The sequence below is a fragment of the Rattus rattus genome, chromosome 4 (assembly GCF_011064425.1).
Source record: "Rattus rattus isolate New Zealand chromosome 4, Rrattus_CSIRO_v1, whole genome shotgun sequence".
Classification (NCBI taxonomy): domain Eukaryota; kingdom Metazoa; phylum Chordata; class Mammalia; order Rodentia; family Muridae; genus Rattus; species Rattus rattus.
In genome coordinates, this window is record NC_046157.1 from 154,932,416 (window position 1) to 154,950,232 (window position 17,817).

Genomic DNA, 17,817 nt, shown 5'->3' on the forward strand with positions numbered 1-17,817 from the left:
GTGGGAGTCCTCCAGCAATGTTCCCGAAGGCCTCTGTAATGGGCATCGCCTGCCCAAGCTGCCTCACCTGATCCTACGATGAAGGCCTATAAACCTATGGAAAATGGCACAGAATGACCAACAAGACCTGTTCAGAAGGCACTGATTCACATCCATACCTCCTCCATCAGACAGCTCACATCTGCTTTTCTTCATCCTAACCTCTATTTCCACACGAGCAGCGCCATCTACTGGTTATTCTTTCTGACCTTGGGACACAGGGCTTTCAGGGGCTCAATGGTAGAAAGTTTACCAGGAATTTGGAGCCTCCTTGGGCTATGATCCCTGGCACCCTAACGCCACTAAAAGACAGCTGCTTGGTTCCAGACAGCAGACTGTAAGAATGCTTTTCACAGCCACTAATCTCTGACTGGACTGGCTTCCCAATACTAAGGCCGTGCAGAGCATTCCCCTTCCCCTGTCGGGACAAGGGCTCTCAGCTCCATGCCTGTCTCATTCCTGTTTCCTCTTCTGAAACTCTTTTCCTCTACCACCTCTTTGCCATCTGGAGGAAACTCTCATCCACACCTCTTTTCCTGGGAGGTAACTGGACAGGCCCATCTGTTCTAAGTCCAAATAGTAATAACCCTAAGACCCACTTTATCCTTAATAAAATTACTGACCAAAACAAAACAACAAAAGGCCACACAACAAACTAAGAAAACGCAGTAATAAAAACAGCCATGCAACTGGAAAACCATTAAAACACAAAGAGAAGGTAAAGAAAAGTAACCAACAGGAGGTGAAGAGATGGCTGAGTAGTTAAGGGAACGTGCTGCCCTTCCAGAGGACCCAGGTTCAATTCCTAACACCCACTTCTCAGCTCACAACTGTCTCTAACTCCAGTTCTAAAGGATCCAGACATACAGGGAGGCAAAATACCCATACACATAAAATAGTAAAAATAAAAGTAATTTTTAAAAGGTAAGCACAGATTGTGAGCATCTAACGTGTGTTAAGCACTCTACAGAGCCCCCAGCACCACCCCTTAATTTCACTTAACCTCTCACTGGTATCAGGACACGACATGCTTCTGGAGGCTAAAGGTACAGAAATTAAAGGACTGCTGACTGGGGGCAATGCTCACTGCTGGAGCCCTTGCCTAACAGCAGCATGGAGCATGGAGCTTAATCAACAATTGAAAGAGGCTAGGTGTTAAGGAGTAACATAGTTACTTAAAGAAGAAAAAGCAAGCATTGGACTCACGCTCTAAGAGCTGGCTATGGTCAAACTCACCTGGGTACAACAGAGAAGTAGCAGGACTGAAAAGGAGAGGTCCTAGAGTTATGCACACTAAGGTGAAGAATGTCACTGTCTGGGAAAACCAGGGACCTGGGCTGAGAGCAGAAGGGGAAACATGAGCACTGCAAGCTAGCCTGGATTTCAGGACAGGTTCCTGAATACAGGAACCATGCATTTAGTATTTACTCCTACTTTTATGACACTTCCACCGCAAATGTGGAAGACTTCCACACATCAGATCGAACTTTCTGAACCTTAAAAAAAATGCGGGGGCAGGGGGCAGTGCAACGGAGGAAGTAACAGTATGGGCCCTGGGAGAGACTGCCAAATTGGATCTCAAGTTAATTATAGTCAACCTGTAGGTCTTCACCTGACGTCCACTATACACAATAATGCCCGAAAATCTCTTAATACAGCCTCCTTAAATTTTAGAACTCAACCTGCTACCACCACTGGGCTGCCCCTCACACTGGTTCTCTGCCAGGCCGCCTCCGCCCCCAGGTACGACCTTAGGGCGCGCTCCGTTCACGCCGCTCCCCGGCAGCCTCTTTTTGCGCCTCCGCTCGAGTCTGCCCTTCTCACCTCTCTGCCTTCGTTGTCAGCTCTTCACTCAGGCAGGACCGAATTCGCTCTCAGCCTCAGGGCGGACTCCCTGAGGCCCACAAGTAAGCCCAGTAGCCGCGGCAAAATTTCAAGCTTCACAGAAGGAGCATGCGCAAACAGAAAAGCCCGCCACTTGGCCACGCCCCCGTCACTGCGTCTGCGCACTCCAGCTCATCCGGTGCTTTGAGGTTCAAGTTGGTTTGGTTAGGGCTCTGTGCTTGAACCTTGATCTAACTCTTCGTATCAGAATTTTAATATTACCATTTATCGGGGTTTTGTTTTCACAGAGATATCGAGCTTTTTAAAAAAAAACTTTTATTTATTTAATGTATGAGTGCTCTGCTGCATATACATCTGCCTGCCCGAAGAGGGCATCAGATCTCCCTAAAGATGGTTGTGAGCCACAATGTGGTTGCTGGGAATTGAACTCAAGATTTCTGGAAGAGCATCCAGTGCTGTTAAATCCTCTCACCAGCTCCCAAGTTATCATTTTCTAAATACACTTTTCTCAATGTTAAATGTAAAAAGAGGAACTATTAAATATCAAATGTACACAAACCCTTAAGAGCTAAGAGGGTTGATATTCTTCGTGCATATATTTGTTTCCTCCTTGCTGTAGATATTGGATCTGTTTCACAATAACGACAAAGGTGTAGGTATTACACAGAGTCCTTTACAAACTTCTCCTGTTGTGTAACGCAGAATAAAATATTTAACAGACTCTGGGGAACAGGCAGTCCATTGAGACTTGGTTTTCTGTCACTAGTAACAAAAGCACACACAGCACAGGAGGCAGAGCAATTAGTCATTATAAACGTCCCTGTTTACTGCACTAGGAACATTGGACATGACCTATTTTCAGAGGCTGTGCCAGAAAATTCTAACCACAACTTCAAGTTTGGTGCCCTTAGCCCTCTCTTGCCAAGAGGTGTAAGAATGATTAATTCTCTGCCCCTTAGTGTCCATTTTCTAGGGAGACGGGCAGTTGCAGGATTTAGTCCTCAGTGGGATCTGAAAGCCATTGATTACCCTGATGGTTCTGTTGTCATCTCTCCGGATTCATGAAAGGCTCAAGACAGCTTGCAGTAGAAGAGGAGGACAGGGGATGTGCTGGCTCCCACCTCCTTAACCCCATGCCCAGGCTCTGTGGACTTGGTTACTGTTTCCCTTAAGTTTGATTGTATCAAGTTCCAACCCCAGAATATCCAGGATTTTTTGTTCCTTTCTTCCCACAACAGAGTTTCTCTGTGTAAGCTTAGCAATCCTGGAACTCCCTCAGTAGACCAGGCTGGACTCAAACTCAACGAGATCCTCCTACCTCTGCTTCCCAAGTGCTGGGATTAAAGGTGTGCACCGCCTGGTGAAAGTCCAGGATTTTAAACAGTCCAAAGCCTCTGAGTTCTTAGGGCCTCTTTGGAAAGCACTGTCTTGTCCCAGCAGATATTCTAAAAATGAACCATCCTCTCCCTGGTGGTTAGTGGGTAGGTTAAGTGCTTTCCACGAGGCAGCCATGTGTTTATTCCAGTCAGGTAGGACTCCTCTTCCTGTTTTTTTTTTCAATTTCTCACTCTTGCCACCTCTCTGGACTTTCATACTATCAAGAACACAACCCAGGTGGGTCAAGTGCTGATGACCCATGAAAACCTGGCAGCTTGGACCAGCAATGGGCCTGCCCAGTTTGGATTAGTAGGTCCTCTCCAGTGCTACAGCATGGCTGGAAGTCATCTGAAGGGCCCTGCTCTTCTCTGTGGTCTGCTGGAAGATAACCAAAGGGAAGAACTACTGATGACTTGACCAGCTAAGCAAGTGCTCTTTCCTGCTGGGGCTGAGGGCCCCATGGAACAGAGTAGTGGGCAGCCAAGATGTTCTCAGGATGCAGTTCTCTCACCTGGCCTGGCCCTCAGCAGGAAAACACCCCTTTCAGGTGGCAGGTGCAGAAGTGTAGGGAAGAAGCCAGAGAGGCTGTAAGAGTGGTGGGTAACGGCTTATGGCACTCTGAAGGCCTGAGCACCTTACACCCCTGGATCCTGTGTCCCACAAGTATGTGGTAACAGCTGACATGAGAGAAAGATGGTTTGCTACATCAGACCCTTTCAAATACCTCTAGCATTTCAGAGAACAGGGGAGGGCTGGAGAGGAACCCAGTGGGACCAACCTCACAAGAATGGGACAGTCTAGTGACACTTGTACCTCTTCCCTTTGACTATCAGGGTGTCGAGCTCATGTACCTGCAGGGACTGGATCTTCCCCTTGGGATCTCATACCAGGAGGAAGACTGAGGCTCCCATGGTGGGCAGAGGGGAGCCTGTCTCCATACAGCTCTGACGTGTCATGATGGGCAGGACCACATTCTGACTCTCACTGTTCACTTAAACCTGAACCTCATCTTAGGACTCCCAACGACGGACTTAGCAACCGTGGAGGGCCTAACTCAGTCTCCCTGTTCTCTTCCCAGTGGAGTCACATTGGGTACATCTCCCTTTTCTCCTTTTCATTAGGGTTTGTTTAACTGACCTGTTTCAGGGCTGAGCCCAGTCTGTTAACAACTCTGGTAACAAGCTGTGTCACCCCTAGGCTGGAAGGCAAGGTCCTGCACTGACCGTACATTGTCCCCTGCCTCACAAGAGAATTTGGGCAGATTCTCTATCTACTTGATCTTCTCTATGACTTCATTCCTGGCCCAGGCCCGTGAACCCTGGCCTTGCTGCAAATTCAGGACACCAGCCATCCTCTGTGAAGTCCAGCCGCACCTTCCAGGTGAGACAGGAAATGTACTGACTCTGCCGCAGCTCAGGGCCCACACTGAGTCCATGGGGCAGGTAGCACGCATGGACCCTGGGTAGACAGAGGCTTAGTGGAGCCCTCACGGAACAGTACAAGGGCCTGCCTGCCCAGGCGCCCCACACCCACCGGCTGCTCCAGCTGCTCTCTCTTGCTGATGGACAAAGGGGCATCGAACAACTTCTCCTCCTCCGTGCCCAGCATGGTGTGCGTTTTCGTTACTGCGCCAGCCAGAGGGTCCAGGAAAACATACTTCTTATACCTGTGGAGGGGGCTAGGGTCAGGAGGCTACCTCTGTCCTGGGGCCAGGGAGGCCCCTACCACCTCTCCTACGCATTGGGGAAGCACTTTGTGCATTGGAGATCCACTCTTAGGAACCCAATCAAGTCCTGAGAACTGTGCCAGGCTCAGGTCTCCGAAGCCACCCAAGCAAGGCCTCCCTCCCTCCCTCCCTCCCTCCCTCCCTCGCTCTCTCCCTCCCTCCCTCTTCCTGCTAGCTATCTCCTGGCCATACAGGTTTTCTGTGGTGTTGAAGAGCAGCAGGGAGCTGATGGAGCTAATGTTGCTGGGAAGACCCCCAAGTCCCTCCTCAGCCTCATCCTCAGGCTCCGACTTGGTGCTCACACACACGGGAAAGTATTTCAGCTTCTCCTGGGGCAGGATCACAGTGGATGGAGGTTCAGCGCTATGCTTGACCCAGCACCATCCTAACCGTAATCCTTATGGAGACCGAAATCCGTGGTCAGCCTCCCCTCCCCACCTCCCAGCAGCCATGGCCTCCAGGTGAGTGACATGCAGGTGGCATTCAGACCTGCAGAGCCCGCTCATCCAGCGGGCGGTGCTTGCTCTGGATCCTGTACCGGGGTCTTCTCTGCAGACCAGGGTCCAGGGCTCCAGTAAAGATGGAGCTATACTCCTGCAGGTGCTCCGGGGCTGGGTACTTGGCACTGGAAAAGACCTGCGGGTACAGGGACAACTCTGGGGCCTGAAATATTCAAGGCAGCCTGGCGATCTTACAGACAGGCAGGAAAAATGGGGTGGCCGTGGGCAGGAAGAAAGTGAGGTGTGGCTGAACAGTAGGGATATAGGAAGACCAGTGTGCCAGCCACAGGACACAGAAGCCATGGCCTACCTTGATGGCCTTCTTACTGCCCTTGATCTTCTCTATCTTAGCCTGGGCCAAGGAGACCCTCTCCCCAATGGCCTGCAGCTGGCGCCGGCTCAGCTCTACTCGCTGGGAGATCCTACAAAAGGGGAAATGTAGACATTGAGGACAGTTTCAGGTTCTGTGGCCTCGGTGCCCCTGTGCCAGGGGCACGCCTGAGCCTTGCCAAGTCCTGCCACAGGTGCTCAACACAGGAGAACCTGCCTATCGGCTACTCTTAGTGCTGCTCACCTGACTGCCGTCTGCCCACATTATTCAGCCTAAGGAAGTCAGTGCCATGAGCTCTGGACAGACAGACAGACGGACAACCAGCGTGACTCTAGCTTGGTGCCCACATATGTCATCTGAAAACACATGATTCCTGCATCCAGGCGTTTACAGCCTCAGGCAGGCAGACAGTTGTAGGAGCCACTGGCAGTTGGCGATGTTTGTATCTACACCCATCCCTGTTGGTCACATGGTGTTAACAGACTTCTGGTCTTTGCATAGAAGACAAGTGTGCAACAAGGTCAGGTAGCCAGGCAGACCTGTGACCTTACCTATATTTAGTCCCAGACAGCTAAGGAATTGCCCTATGCATTGTGGATCGCTCACAGAATAAATATGAAGGCCTAATGCTGGCTCACAAGACTTACATAGCCCCACCACTAACCTGTCCCATGCTCTCTAAGTGTGGGACAGCAGTAACAGTACCTGACATACCCTGATACCTCAAACCCAGTGTTGCCTCTGGGGTGAATGGAATGCAGTGTGACACTCACAGGACCAAAGCCTTCCCTTTGTTAAGGCCTTTCCTCACTGGAGCTTCCCTGACTGAAAGCCTGTCCAGGACACTTCCCAGGCCTGGCCTGCTTCTTTCCCACAACCCCTGGTGTATCTTGTGCACACTAAAGGCCAGGCCTTCCTTATTTTGACCATGCTCTGGTCTTGCACAGAACCTGGCACAGACACATCCCCAGGTGCTCTCACTGTACCCATGTGGTTCCCACTTGACATGTATGAGCTTCACAGACACTTCCCCACACCTCTGCCCCACAGCAGGTTTTTATCGCTGAGATGCTGACTCTGACCGTGTTTAATACAGTGTCAGACTCTCAGTGCTCTCCCATCTCCTTATCTGCCACAAATACCAGCAGCTCCTGCCTGGAACCCACACACAAACCCTCAGAGCAGGCCTCTGAGCATTAGCTCCATGAAATCATGATGCACTGCAGCTCACACTGGGAGCCAAAATACACAGGTGACTTCTGCCAGGATATTTGGTCATAGCAACAGGAAAAGTAAGCCCCGTGAAGGACAGGAGGTCAGAGGTTCTCCAAAGACACTTCTGGCTGTGAGTATGACATTTCTACCAAGAGTCTTCAGGGGAGTGACTAGATGGCCAGGAGAGTGCCTAGATACCCTGTACCACAACACCACAACACTAAATAGGTCGCACATTCCCCATGAAGCCAGGTAGACCCAACCACTGCAGGGCTTCACTGACCATGCGTCCACCATGGGACTGGTGGACTGCTTCCCCTTCAGCCCTGTGCCCATCTGTTCTCATATCTCCCCACAAAGATAACTGGCACCTCCCAGCACTCTAGCAAACCCCTAGAGCATGCCAGCACTGGTGAATGTCCTCTACTCTCTGATGGTTCTGAGTAACCTGCTAATGACAAGACTAATTAAGGCTGACTCCTCGTGGAACCCTTTCGTGGCCAGGTACCACACAGGGAGAAGAGAAGCCATACAGGAAGTGGAGTGAAGGGGAAAGGGAAGAACCTGAGAGGGGAAAGGATCAAGAGAAAGAAAGGAAGAGGGAAGAAGGATGGGAGAGAGTAGGAGGAGGAACTGGCCAGGCCTGTGCTGGTCAGAGTATCTACATATTCATACACTCTGTCTAGTTCCCACAGACATCAATCTGACTCTTAGAATTTCACAGTTCTGGGAGGTGTTACATTCTTGTGCAGGTAACTTAGGCATGGGTTTCCTAAATGGAGTCAGGCCCCTGTGGAAGCATAGCAAATCCCCAGGTTCTATCCCTTCTCTCTGTCAAGTTCCTGCAGAGGACAGGTGGGAAGGAATCTGCTTCCTAGTGCTGACTGGTGACCAGCCCACCATGCTGTGCACGGCTCACAATCAGCTGATGTGAGGGCCCAGAGAAGGGTCAATGTCTTTCTGCTCACCTGTCTGTTCTCCAAAATGGTTCCCAAGGGGGTGGCCATGGAGAAGTAGAAGGGTAGGTGCTAAGCTCATCCTCACACCACAAGACCAAGCATAAAGTGTCCCTTAGGCTGTGGACATCTGCAGCAGGGTGAGCAGACAAACTGACCCGTCTGTCCTCACTGACCCATCCTTCTTCTGAGACCCTGGTCTCATAACCTACCTGCTTCCTTGAGGTATTTCTTTTCCCGTCCTCTCTGCCTCCTCAGCTGGAACCATACCATTGACCCTGTCTTGTGAATCTTTAACTCTGCAGGCTGACTCTAGGACCCACCCACTCCCCTTTTTGTCCTTTCCCAGATTCTTCCGCCCCACTATTTCTCTGTTTTGGAACCTCACATAGTCCCATGAATCTTCGGGATAAATCACGAAGTCCTACCCAAATACAAGAACCCCGGCAGGCTTCACCTCACAGGTCCCAGCTTTTCCCTCAGAGCCCTGCTTACAGCCAAGTCTCCATCCAGTCTGAAGCCTTCCCACAGTATGATTGAGGACACAGAGGAACAGCAGGCAGTGCTCACAGCCATTTTTCCCCTCTTTAATATAAAGTAAAAAGATGTCAGTGTGTTAGAAGCAGCAATGCCTGTAACCTCCAGACCTTTTCCTGTCCCCGTACGGCACGCCCCTTCCCTGCAGCCTAGGCCAGACCATACTGTGGGCTGAATTCAGGCCTTCAATGCCCACTTCTAGACTATAGAGACTATCATGCCCAGTCTGAACCCTATCCACAACCTCTCCCTCCCCCTGAACTTGGGCCCTATGGAGGGGTGAGGGTGACTCTTCCTCTTCTTTTCTTTCCTTCTTCTGGCTTTCTTGAGACTCAGTTGCTCTGTATAGCCCCGGCTGTCCTGAACTTGCTCTGTAGAGACCACAGTGGCCTCAAACTCAGAGACCCACCTGTCTCTGCCTCCCTGGCACTGGGTTTGAAGACATGTGCCGCCACCTCCCGGCTTCTTTTCTTTATGAAATGCATCTCTCATACAAGCCCCAGTGCAAACTGCAGGGCAATTCTATCCTGGACGAGGAGGGCTGCCTGTGACCTAGGGCCATGTTGATCAGCCTGTGACAGCCCCTTGCTAACAGCCCTTGAATGTGGAAGATAGGCAAATCCAGCTAGGTCACAAGGGCTGGTGCTGGATCAACAAGAACCGCAGGTACAGGGAAAACCGTTCCTGCTGGGCCTGAGTCTGAAGTCTGAGCTCTGCCCTGACTGGCTTCACCATGACACTACCAGAGCAAGGCCCGTCTGTGAGCGCACAGTTCAGAAGTCAGCAGGTAAAAGGGAGGGGTGGGGGGAGGAGAGGCCAGGCCATGATGGCACCATCTGAGCCCTTCATCGCAGAAACCTGATCTATTCACTACTTAATTTTACAGAACCTCATTTGGACACTTCTGATAGTCAAAGGTGCCACCAAATATTTTTTTCTAGATCTCTGCAAAACCAAGGACATCACGCTGGGGACCACTTAAGACTCACGCAGTTCCTTGCTCTCCAATTCCAAGTTTCTGGAGGAAGCCATGTCTTGCATCTTTTGTAACCCTTGGTGTCTAGCTGGGAGAGGAGCTGGTAGGAACGAGATAACGTAAGACCTTGCATGAGGTAGCCTGGACTCAGGCTCAGTATTGATACCTCTAGTTCAGTCACATGGAGCACCTACGCCATGCTTAACCCACACCCATTCTCCTGTCCCGCTTCACCCTCCTGCCTGCTCACCCCATCCACAGGCGAGGGGACGCGCAACTGTCTACACGGTTTGAGCACAAGAACGGGAAAGGACAGCCTGTTGAACTCAGCATCTGTCTCGGCCTCCCTGAGGCTATGACCCTGATAAGCCCCCACTGCTCTGAGGGACTGGTTTAGTGTCTATTCCATCACTGAACATACAACATCCATCGGCTTGGCTGATGGCTTGAAAGGCCAGGGTCCTCTTGCTGTCATGCTACTTGGATGCATTTAGCATGGGAGGCATCTTAACAATTCCCGTGACCGCCGAGGGCAGCCATATGGGCGGCAGTGGGTAGAGATAACAGCAGGTAAGAGACAACTTACTAGGAAACACTTACTTGGTAGAGACTGCTTATCTCTGCTTCTTTAACTCTTTCCTTCTTTCCAGCCTACAGCCCTAGTAGGAAAGGCCACTGCTATCCTAAGTGCGGGAGAAAACACTGAGGCTAGGCTATGTGGCCAGGGTTTCCAAAGTGAAAGTGGGGTGCCCCTGGGGTCTCAGTGAGGGTATTCTGCTCCAGAGAAGACCTCCCCAGCCACATCAGCAACTGCTCTTTTTTATTGCCAAGTACTCAACAGGCTTTGGGTAGGAGGAGGCTGAAGCGGATCTGAGGGTTAAATGGAGTCTGGCTGAAGACAGTGATCACAAACACAGGCAGTCCCATTTACCCCAGTCTGGATGCTCTTGGAAAACACAGGCTCCTGGAGAAAGAGGAGCAGGCCCCAGGAAGGAGTAAAGGCCCTGGCATAAACTGAGAAGATGGGAGACTTGAGACTACAAAAGGACTGTTAGTCAGCTTGAAGAGGACCTGGGTTCCATTCCCAGCCCCTTGTGGCGGCTTACAACCATCCTCAACTCCAGGTAAGAAGGGTTAAAGTTAATAATCTAACACGCTCTTCTGGTCTCCTCGGGTACCAGGGGTGCACACAGCCCAACACATTTAAAAAAAAACAAAAAACAAAAAACAAAAACTTAAAAACAAATGGAAAGACCTTACTTGGAGTGGGAAGAAATGTAACACTTAACACTAGGTGTGGACAACCAGGCAGGAGACAAGGTTCACCTCAGGTCACCTATGCTCAAAGACAGGACCTGGGTACTAACACACCTGGCCTGGGAAGGATCTGAGACCAGCATCCATTGTATCTTTAAAGGGCACTCACTGAGGATACACTGTTGCCCAAGGCTGCTCTACACAAGTGCTGAGAGTCATCCTACATCCCCTCTGCTACAGCTTGGCTGCCTCCCTTCCAGGACCCATGGGAAAGGCCTGCAGGCCACCTGAAGTAGAATAAGGAAAAGGTCTCAGCTGGGCAGGGGTGCTGCACATCGTTAATCACAGTGCTCGGGAGGGAGAGACAGGCAGACTTCTCTGAGTTCCAGGCCAGCTGGGTCTACAGAGTGAGTTCTGGGACAGCCAAGGACACAGAGAAACCCTGTCTTAAAAAAACAAAACAAAACAAGTTTACAGCACTGGCTGTTCTTCCAGAGGTCCTGAGCTCAATTCCCGCACCCACATGTTGCTTACAACCATCTGTAACTAGTCCCAGGGAATCTGATGCTCTCTTCTGGAGTAAGCACACATTAATAAATGTAAAAACAAAATTGTTTTTAAATGTAGGGCCTCATTTAAGAGGTGGAACCTAGTAAGAGGAGGCTGAGCCATCAGAGGTCTGCCCTTTAAGGGAATAGGAGAATCCCCGCCTCTTCCTGCTTCTTGACTTGCTGGACCCCAAGACTTCAGGAACCTCCTACGCCTTGCCCTGCCAACAAGATGCACTGGGCAGTGTGGCCGGTGACCAGACTGAAACCCTCCAATTCTGAGCCCCATGTAAGACTGTGAAGGCCCTGCTCAACCCCAGCTTCTCTGTGGTAGCCACACCTGTTTCCTTCAAGGCCCTTCCCACCTTAGGCTCCCACTCACTCTTTCTTTGGGGACGTTATTCCTCCCACCCCATCTGTTTGCCTCCCAGGCTTTACCGTAGGACGTTACCTCTCACACATCCCTTCCTCCATCCCTCTACATTGAACAGGACTCCGGCTCTAAGTCTACAGAACCTAAGCCCCGTCCCAGCGATGTGTGTAGCAGTCAGGTGACAACCTCAGGGAATGAATCCTCTCTTTTACCTCGTGGGTCGCAAGGATGAAACCCTCATCGTCAGGCTTGGCAGGAAATGCCTTAACCCACTTAATCTTTGGCTTTCTTTTTCTGCCTATGAAATGGGCAGATGGCCAGACATGATGACACGCACCTCTAGTGCCACGGCGATCAGAAGCTTAAGGTCACTCTCCAATACACAGCAAGTTCAAGGTCTGACTGGGTCAGTGATACCCTATTTCTGCCCCCACCACCAAAGAGGAGGAATGATAACACTGGCTCCTCCCAGAACGTCTCAAGGGTTAAAAGCATTAACACTGCTAGGTCAGTGGTGGGTAATGCTATATAAAGATGTTTGTAGAGGTATGGTTAACTACTCACTACACTAGTTAAATTCACCTTGGCACAGCATCACGTTTTAACCTACAAAGGACCACAGGCACAAAGGTATATGATGCGTAACATCGCAATAGAGCAGACATCCTCCCCTCCCCTAAAGATGCAGTAGCTATGGCAACATTGCCACAATGCAGGGTATTAGTCCTGGGTTTGAGGAGATGCTGAAGAAAATAACTCTGTTTGGCCAGTAGCATAGCACAGCACTTACAGTTACGCACCATGTACTTAGCAAAGGTAAAATGAGATTTGCTGGCTTGTCTTCACTGTGGTGTAACCGCTATGGTTCTCTTACAGCATATTCCCTCTGCTTACAGACGTCAGCTGCTACCTCGTTGTGCAGCAGCAGTTCCACGGGAGACACTGCCGTGGAGGACCAGAGCATCTGCATCTGTGGAGCACACTGTCTCGGCCCACAGGGACAAAGCCATCTAGTGATCCAGTCCTCAGCACACAGCGGGGTTAAGGAAGGCACAGCAGCTCTTAGGCCTGTCCACCCAGCCAGCGATATGCTCTAGCTGAACAGCGACACTCTCGATCTACAGCTAGACCTGAGCACAGGGCCTGTGCCCCCGGCCCTGAGTCAGTGAAGGACGAGATCTGGTGGTGGATCTTCCACCACAGGCCCATGGGAATGCTAAGGGGCTACACTACAGTGAGGAGGTGGTGAGTTCTCAGGCACTTACAGCCCTGAGAACTGGTTGGGTCACTAAAGAGCTTGTTTGCAGAAGGTACACAGGGTTGTGGAGAATGGCCCTCAGAAAAGGGGTGCTCCTGCACCGGGTCCCACCTGCTGAAGATGTCTCCGGAGATGTTCTGTAAGTACTGCAGGGCGTCTGCCACTTGCTGGATTGCCTCCTCTCGACGCAGGTCTGGCTGGATGAGGGGCACCGCATAAACCTGGCCTGCCAAGGAGTGCTGGGTCTTCACCGCCGTCATGGTGCCTGCGGGAAGGAACCAAGACATCAAGAACACAGCCCCACACCCAACCCCTCCATCTACCAGCCACACACAAGGTGGCCGTGTCACACGCCTGGGACCCCGGGAGACAGAAGCAAGGACTGTCCGTTGTTTAAGGCCATCTTCTGATACAGACAGCTCAAGACCAGCCCGGGCTACCTGAGACACTGCCTACGTGGTAAATGGAGAGAACCCGCTCCCAAAATTGTCCTCTGACCTTCATATGTTTGACAACACATGTGGACCTGCACAACATACACATGTTGTACACACACACACACACACACACACACACACACACTCACTCACACACACACACACACACACACAAATTAAATAAAAAGTATTATAGAAAGTCTCGATACTATTTTAGGCAAGACATATCCTAGAATGAACTCCAGCATAAGAATCAAAATTAGGGGTTGGGGACTTAGCTCAGTGGTAGCTCAGCGCAAGGCCCTGGCTGGGTTCTGTCCCCAGCACCAAAAAAAAAAAAAAAAAAAAAAAAAAGAATCAAAGTTAACGGTGACATTGTTTTATCATTCATCCACCACGTGGCTGTCTTTATTCAACTTAGTAAAATATGCTATCTCACCACTACTAACAATAATTAGTATTTGTAACTATTATTTTCACTAGCTAATAACTAGAGCAACTCTGCCAGCCTGCCTCATCTCAACTAGGACCTTCCTTCTCTCAGTGTCAGTGAATTTAATCAGTGCCCCCAATTTCAATTTAGGAAGTTTGAGCAAACAACATTTTCAACTGTAAAATACTTACCTTTACTCAAGACTGGCTATGAATCAATTATCTAATTCACAATTGTTACCAGTCAGTACATTCTGTTGTTTTTCAGACACAAAAATGCAAACCATTTTAAGAGCTCACTTTTTTTTTTGTCCTAATTGACAGACATCTTCTCTTGCTTGATACCCTGCCCTATGCTGACTCAGCAGGTCCTGATGTGATTGATGCCCTGTGCTGACTCAGCGGGTCCTGATGGGAAGAGCCCCAGCTTCACTCAGCATCATTGTGATTGCTAATGTTCACATTAAACTCTGGAACTAGGCATCGCTATTGCAAAGAGGTTGATGGCTCTCATTGGAAGAGTCTGGAGTGTCACTGTGAAGAACACTTCAAGCATTAACCATCTCCACTGGGACAACCGTCACTTCTTCCAAAGTGAAGTTCAAGATAGGTCTGTTGACTACTGACACGGGCTGGGGGTGTTCTGCCACTTCCTCTGCATCGTCAGCTTGCTATATACGATAATTCTGCCCTAATTGCACATCACCTTGTAGTCTCAGTGTCCACACTGGAAAATCAAGTGAATTTCTGGTGATTCTCCTGCTCTGGGACACCCACGTTCTGCAAGTAAATCCAGTAAACTCAGGGGTTGCCCAAGGTGGGCTTCGATGGAATTGTACTTTGGGTTGTCATCGGGGCTCTGTAAGGAGGGGTGGATGCCTGTTTGCAGTCCTGCCCACAAGGGGAGGTTTCCAAACCATCTAAAATGGATTGAAGGCCACCCACCCTACTTGTGAGGGAAAATAATAAATAGTTGAAAACGCAATTTACTATAAGTCGTCTTTCTGTGACTTTTGTTCTGAGACAAAGTAATTCCTCCCTCCAGCAAGTGACTACAGTTCTATCTTGGCCTCCAATCGTTCCTGCTCGTTTATTTTTCACTTGTCATGCATGCCATGAATATATAAACATTCCCATTCCCGTATCACGGTGTCTCTTACATACATACACACACACACACACACACACACACACACACACACACACACACCTCTGTCAAGTATATATATATATATATATATATATATATGGCCCTCAGAAAAGGGGTGCTCCTGCACCGGGTCCCACCTGCTGAAGATGTCTCCGGAGATGTTCTGTAAGTACTGCAGGGCGTCTGCCACTTGCTGGATTGCCTCCTCTCGACGCAGGTCTGGCTGGATGAGGGGCACCGCATAAACCTGGCCTGCCAAGGAGTGCTGGGTCTTCACCGCCGTCATGGTGCCTGCGGGAAGGAACCAAGACATCAAGAACACAGCCCCACACCCAACCCCTCCATCTACCAGCCACACACAAGGTGGCCGTGTCACACGCCTGGGACCTATATATATATAGAGAGAGAGAGAGAGAGAGAGAGAGAGAGAGAGAGAGAGAGAGAGTTTTAGCATAAGTGACACGTTTCTAGTGATCGGCACTTAACCCAGATCACCAACACCCCCATGTGCCCGCCTCCAGTGAAATTCTTAATCTCGGAAGTTCCCGGCACAATCCACCCGCACCCTGGGGGGTGTCGTCCTCCCTCACTCTGCTCCCCGGAATCTTCAGGAAGCCTCAGGGCCTCTTCCCTGCAGCCAGAGCTGCAGAGTGTGGGAGGGGTGGCGGGCCGGATTCCGGCACAGATTTCCAGGACCGTTCCGCCCGGGCGCCCTCACTCGCCTCCAGCCGGTGGGCAGCAGGGTCGCGGCCTCCCCTCGATCCCGCGCTCGCAGTCCGCCCCTTCCCTTCCCCGAAAGCTCGCCGAAGGGTGGTGTCCTCACGTGCGCGTCCCCGCCCCCGATGACCCGCAGCCCGGGGTCCTAGCGTCCGCCCGCTTTCAGCTCGGTTCTCCGTCTTCCGGCTCTCTCGGACGCTGGTGGGCGGGGCTCAGAACAGGAAGCTGCCCAATGCTCTGTGCCTGCCTTCCCTGTCTGTGAGGTTCAGGTCTCTCCTGCTCCCAGCTCCAAGAAGCCCTCGCCTTACATCTGACCTACTATAGAACATCAAGTGGAGCCCCACCACCACCACCAAACGCCCCCTCTGTTCCAGCCTTACACACTTAAATGGCTTAAGAAATCTTTTAGAAGATCCTGTGTTTACCTCTGAAGGTAAAGTCCCTTAGTTTCCAACTTTAAAAAATCAACGTAGAACCGGACAGATTCGGTATGATTTGACCTGGAATACTCAAGTTCTGCATAGAAACAGACTGTAGAATATTGCTTCCTGGGACTGGGAAAGCAGTGTGGTAGATGGACCGTGTGTATTGAGAGTGTTAGAGGCAGATGAGGCTCTCTCTTTCTCCATCCCTTATTCTAGTTTTCAGACAGCCCTTCTAACCCACAGCCAGACAAAGCCTTAGGGGCAAAGAAGCCACCGACAGCCCACAGCTGATGAGCTCTGCGTGAGGCAGCAGCCACAAAAGAAATGCTGACAGAAATCCACCCCACCCCCAGCTGAAAAATAGCAGAGAAGCAGCAGCAGCGGGCTTGCAAAGATTGCCATAGCAACCAGGAAAGGTTTCTTAAAGTTGTCTGTGCACAGGGCCTGGAGAGAGAGCTCAGAGGGAAGAGCGCTAAGTGCCCTTGCAGAGGACCCAAGTAAGGCTGCAGCACCCACTTTGATTTCCTCACAGGCACCTGTAACTCCAGCTTCAGCAGGATCCAGGGCTCCCTTCTGCCTTCTTTGGACACCCACACTTAATGCACGCACACGCACACTCGCCTCCCCCCACCCCCTATGCACAAACGCTCGTCCAGGACTCTACCCATTGCTAGGTTAAGCTGGGCCTCTGTCAGGTGTTGTGGCCGTCTGATGTTGAAAGCATTGTGCTGTGGGGAAGTTGTGAGCTATGTGCTTGCAGGGAGGGCACCCCCTTTGGAAGTTGGGGAGTCTTCTGGAAGACTCCCAAATGCTGCAGCAAGTGCCATGCAGGAGCAGCACTCCTGCTCTGGTAACATCAGTGCCAGGTCTCATGATGCCTGCAGGTAGTGAGGTACTAGGGCAGGGGAGGGCGTCCCTTTCTTGTCCATACCACCGACTGGGCAACAAGTGTCAGGGCCAGCCCTCTTACACTTGCTCTTACTGAGGGCAACGCACCATCCTTATGCTGGACTGAGATATAGGCAGTGGGGCTCCTGCTATTGCATGATGACTATGGCTAATGCCACGTGGTTATGTTAGGTAGTACCTGACATGGCCCGTGGGGAGTTTGCTGGAGAGCATGCATATAATTTCTACTTTTAGCTAAAAATTCTGCAGACCTTGTCTCAAATTGGTTGTCCTTCTTTTGGAGTCACATGGCCCATTGTTCTAACGTTTTGTTGACTAGGATACCACACCTGTACTCAACAGATTTTCTGTATTGAGTGGCTTTTTTGTGTAAGTCACCTCTTACCTCCCTGGACACAGCTTAATGAAGTCTTGCATCTTCTTGTTGAGGACCTTAATAATTTCGGATTGGTCAAATCACCCAGGGAAAACAAAACATGTACGGATTTTCTCAGCCCCACTGAATAAAACTGACCTTCTTCCTTCCTGTCCATGAGCTCTGGTTTACAATTATAATTGCTTGGTTGCTGTCTTCTTTTAAATCAGACAGTGCAGCCCTGAAGTGTATCTCCACCCTATTCCAGACCCTCTTCTGACCTGACTGTGACCCCAACAGTGGCCAGAGTGAAGAGGCCCTGTACAATTTTTGCTTAGCTCATTTTAGAACTGAAGGCAGCTACTGGGAAATGTTGTTTTTGTGAGATGTGGTCTTTCTTTTGAGTCCGGCACATCTGGTAATGATTACACAATGTCTACCTCCTTCGAGTAAC

General features: G+C 50.5%; 1 protein-coding gene across 1 annotated transcript; it reads right to left on the minus strand.

Annotated features, from left to right (window-relative positions):
* Positions 1-4,553: 4,553 nt before the first annotated feature.
* LOC116898559 (WASH complex subunit 1-like) lies at positions 4,554-15,817 on the minus strand. Its single transcript, XM_032899767.1, has 8 exons — positions 15,680-15,817; positions 14,514-14,587; positions 13,050-13,203; positions 5,798-5,909; positions 5,477-5,623; positions 5,180-5,316; positions 4,772-4,927; positions 4,554-4,719 (listed from the first exon to the last, which is right to left on the minus strand). Exons 3-8 carry the CDS (start codon positions 13,196-13,198, stop codon positions 4,554-4,556), a joined length of 867 nt encoding a protein of 288 aa, XP_032755658.1. The 5' UTR covers positions 13,199-13,203; positions 14,514-14,587; positions 15,680-15,817.
* Between the last annotated feature and the right edge of the window lie 2,000 nt (positions 15,818-17,817).

Coding starts and splice junctions, on each gene's coding strand:
- LOC116898559 (XM_032899767.1), bottom strand. CDS start 13,198: ATGACGGCGGTGAAGACCCAGCACTCCTTGGCAGGCCAGGTTTATGCG. Junction 5,910..13,049: donor TCCGGAGACATCTTCAGCAG/GTGGGACCCGGT, acceptor CCCCTTTTGTAG/GATCTCCCAGCGAGTAGAGC. Junction 4,720..4,771: donor GGTGTGGGGCGCCTGGGCAG/GCAGGCCCTTGT, acceptor CTGTCTACCCAG/GGTCCATGCGTGCTACCTGC.